The following is a 3,592-nucleotide window of genomic DNA, read 5'->3' on the forward strand; positions in this document are numbered from 1 at the left end:
TGTATGTATATATATATATATATATGTATATATATATGTGTGTGTGTGTGTGTGTGTGTGTGTGTGTGTGTGTGTGTGTATACATGTGTGTGTATACATATATAGACAGATTTATAGTTTTAATATAGATTAAAAAATATATATATGTACAATACATGCGTATACATACACACACATATACAGTATATGTATTTATATATATGTATATATATATATGTGTGTGTGTGTGTATATACTGTGTATATGTGTGTGTATATATATATACTGATATATATATACTTATATATAAATATATATGTGTAAATGTATGTGGAATTATATCTTATTGTGTACATATATTTGTACCTATATATACTTTTAAGAATGCAAAGTAATATATATATATATATATATATATATATGTACAGTACATACCCATACACACACACATATATATACTTGTATGCGTATAGATTGATAAATACTTACGTGTGTGTACATTCCCACGTTCTTATTATCATTTGAAGGGTAACATATAACGAGAAAAATGCAACCATATATGGCATTGTATTCACATTTAAAGCATATTTGTGGGCATTGACTTTTATAAATTCAATAACAGTAGAAAAAAAGAAACGTAATGAAACGTAATAACCACAGTTGCATACCTCATATAACAAAAAAAAAAGAGAGAGATAACGTTCCATGATTGCTGACGTCCTGAAGGATATGGCACTGAAATGAATGAATGGATGCATGTGTGTACATGCACATGTACACAGATATATAAAGACTTTAAAAGAGATATAGGTATGCAGATATAATTGCTCTTTATATATATGTGTGTGTTTTGATATATATGTATACATATAAATACACAAACACACATGTATATAAATATATAATTACACATTGTTTATACTGCATATAGTATACATGTTATGTATATACCAGACTGCTGATGATTAATTCTTTAGACCTTATTCCCTCAGACTACAGTATGAATTTGGGTCCCACTGGTGCTGCATGTCAATATAAAGTCGCTTGTGAACATGTCACCACGTCAGTGTGGAGGATAAAGATACACAGTGGACGCTCGTGTCTCTTCGATTCAACGCCGCGGACGCTGTATGGGTCAACATAGTTATCTCTTATATTACGCCGATTATATACTTTATCCAGGAATTTGTTTGATTAAGTCAGGGTCAAGAGAAAAGTCTAGTTAACGATATTCTTATCAGTTCAATACTAATTGAATCCAACAAACATATGCCTTTACTGCCTCTTAAATTTGTGTTAGTTTTGTAAACGTTCATCCTGCAGAATGTTATATATGAAAAATAGATTTTGCAGTCAAAATAGAGTATTGTCCTTTCATATCAAAAGTCAGCCGCTTTTTATTATGTTATAGTGCCAGCGAACGACGAATAAAAGAAAAAAAATTACACGATTTTTACATTTTCTGGGCTTAAATAACTTTAATAGGATTGTTGTTATCATTTCAGTGATTTTGTCTCTACTGCTGCACAATGTATAATAAACCAACATTTTACAGTGTGTTTATGCACATTTCCAAAGTAAAATGATAAAATGGATTGCTATGGAGAGGAAGATTATTGTATTCCAAGGTAAGGACGAAAGGAAGGGGCGTGTCTACCTAAGACGCAGAGTACGGTATAAAAGGAGCTTGGGAAGTAACCAGAGTATCACACTTCATCCACCTCCATCATGTTCACCAAAGTAAGTACTATCAGCCTGCTTAATTCAGCTTTTTTTTAGAGAGAGATTAGATGAAGAACGAAAATTATATTATGGTCCATGATACCATGAGCAAGTAATGCGCATTGAAAAGAAAAAAATTAAGGCAACTCGCATTATCATATACTTCTTTCTAGACTGTCGTTGTCCTCGCCCTCGTGGCCGTTGCTGCCTCTGCTCCTTCTCAACCAGCCTATGGCTATGCTCCTCAGCCAACCTATGAGGTAAGTCAAAATTTTGAATCTGTAAATTACATTTTTACTAATACATGTCGTATAAGAATATGCAGTAATGCGCCATTCTAACCTTGTACATTTTTCCCAGGCTCCTGCCAAGTACGACTTCAACTATGCCGTGAAGGACGACTACTCCAGCAACGACTTCGGTCACCAGGAAGCTCGCGACGGTTACGATACTCAGGGCTCTTACTACGTCCTCCTTCCCGACGGCCGTCTGCAGAAGGTGGCCTACACTGTCAACGGAGACTCCGGTTACGTGGCCGAGGTCAGCTACGAGGGTGAGGCCCAGTACCCTGAGTACAAGCCTGCCTACAACCCAGCCCCTGCATACAAGCCTGACCCAGCCTATAAGCCTGCACCTGTTTATGCCTAAATGGAACTCTGTAGTATATTTATGAAGAATATTTATTAAAATGAGAACCTATTTATATTTCTTTCACCAAACGATTAGAAAATGTGTAGTCATCAATTTCCTACATGTCTATATGTAATGATTCCTTAAATATGTCAGAAAAAATGCACATTTAATCTTGAACCATACCATCTGAAATCCAACAAAGGCATTTTTTACTTCTAAGGCGCAGTAATTGATAGGTATAAAAGTAATACCTGGATTGTATTTTATCTGATACACAAGATGAAATATACTCTTCCACCTGCGCTTAGCATTTGTTTTATATATTTTAGTTCAAAAGATTTACATTCCGTTTTATATTTGTTGTGGACAAAGTTCTCAATGCATATACCAGATATGTTTATAATTATAATTTTCACAGTATTCTAATTTGTCTAGGATGACGAACCCTTATATTAAACCCTTATATATATATATGTAATAGACAGAAAGATAGATGGATGGATGGATAGACAGGTATAGATGTATATACGCATATATGTATACGTATATTATACAGACATTATTATCTTTCAATATCCCCATTTTTATTTTCATGCATATCATAACTATTACCAATTCTTACCATTAAAGTTAAGGTCTTTTTTGTTAACAATAGTATAATTACTGATAACGTCATTCATTATAACTATCATTATGTATCATGCATCATTATTGTAATTATTACTCTCAGTACCATTATTATTGTAATCATCATTACCGTTACCACGGTTACTACTTCAGTGATAGCTGTTTAAAAATTAATTATAATAATCATCATCATCATTGTTATTAATATCAGTAGCAGTAGTAGTAGTAGTAGTAGTAGTAGTAGTAGTACCATGCTCATTTTATCACATTGTTTTCATCAGCACTTTAAAATAATAATTATTGTTATCAATCTCATAATCCATTACAAAAGTTGTACACTGAAGGCTTGTGTAAAGGTAAATTATATCCCGGTGTATGTAGAGGTCGACTGCGGTGAAGAAGGTCTACGTAACAGCGTCGCCAAGGTAATGGGAAGGAAGGGAGGAGGAATATGAGTGTGTTCGTATACATATGTGTGTGTGTGTGTGTGTGTGTGTGTGTGTGTGTGTGTACATGTATTCACATGCACACACATACATGTGAATGTATGTGTAGTATATATGTATACATATATATGAATTTAATGTGTATATATACATATGTATACTATGTGTATATATACATATACATA

At 33.3% G+C, this 3,592-nt stretch overlaps 1 protein-coding gene across 1 annotated transcript; it reads left to right on the forward strand.

Annotated features, from left to right (window-relative positions):
* Nucleotides 1–1,707: 1,707 nt before the first annotated feature.
* LOC125026875 (pro-resilin-like) lies at nucleotides 1,708–2,378 on the forward strand. The gene is made up of 3 exons (XM_047615473.1): nucleotides 1,708–1,719; nucleotides 1,875–1,961; nucleotides 2,062–2,378. The coding sequence occupies exons 1-3, from the start codon at nucleotides 1,708–1,710 to the stop codon at nucleotides 2,347–2,349; spliced, it is 387 nt and encodes a 128-aa protein (XP_047471429.1). The 3' UTR covers nucleotides 2,350–2,378.
* Nucleotides 2,379–3,592: the final 1,214 nt, after the last annotated feature.

The sequence above is a fragment of the Penaeus chinensis genome, chromosome 7 (genome assembly GCF_019202785.1).
Source record: "Penaeus chinensis breed Huanghai No. 1 chromosome 7, ASM1920278v2, whole genome shotgun sequence".
NCBI classification, from domain to species: Eukaryota; Metazoa; Arthropoda; class Malacostraca; order Decapoda; family Penaeidae; genus Penaeus; species Penaeus chinensis.

Coding starts and splice junctions, on each gene's coding strand:
- LOC125026875 (XM_047615473.1), top strand. Junction 1,962..2,061: donor CTCCTCAGCCAACCTATGAG/GTAAGTCAAAAT, acceptor CATTTTTCCCAG/GCTCCTGCCAAGTACGACTT.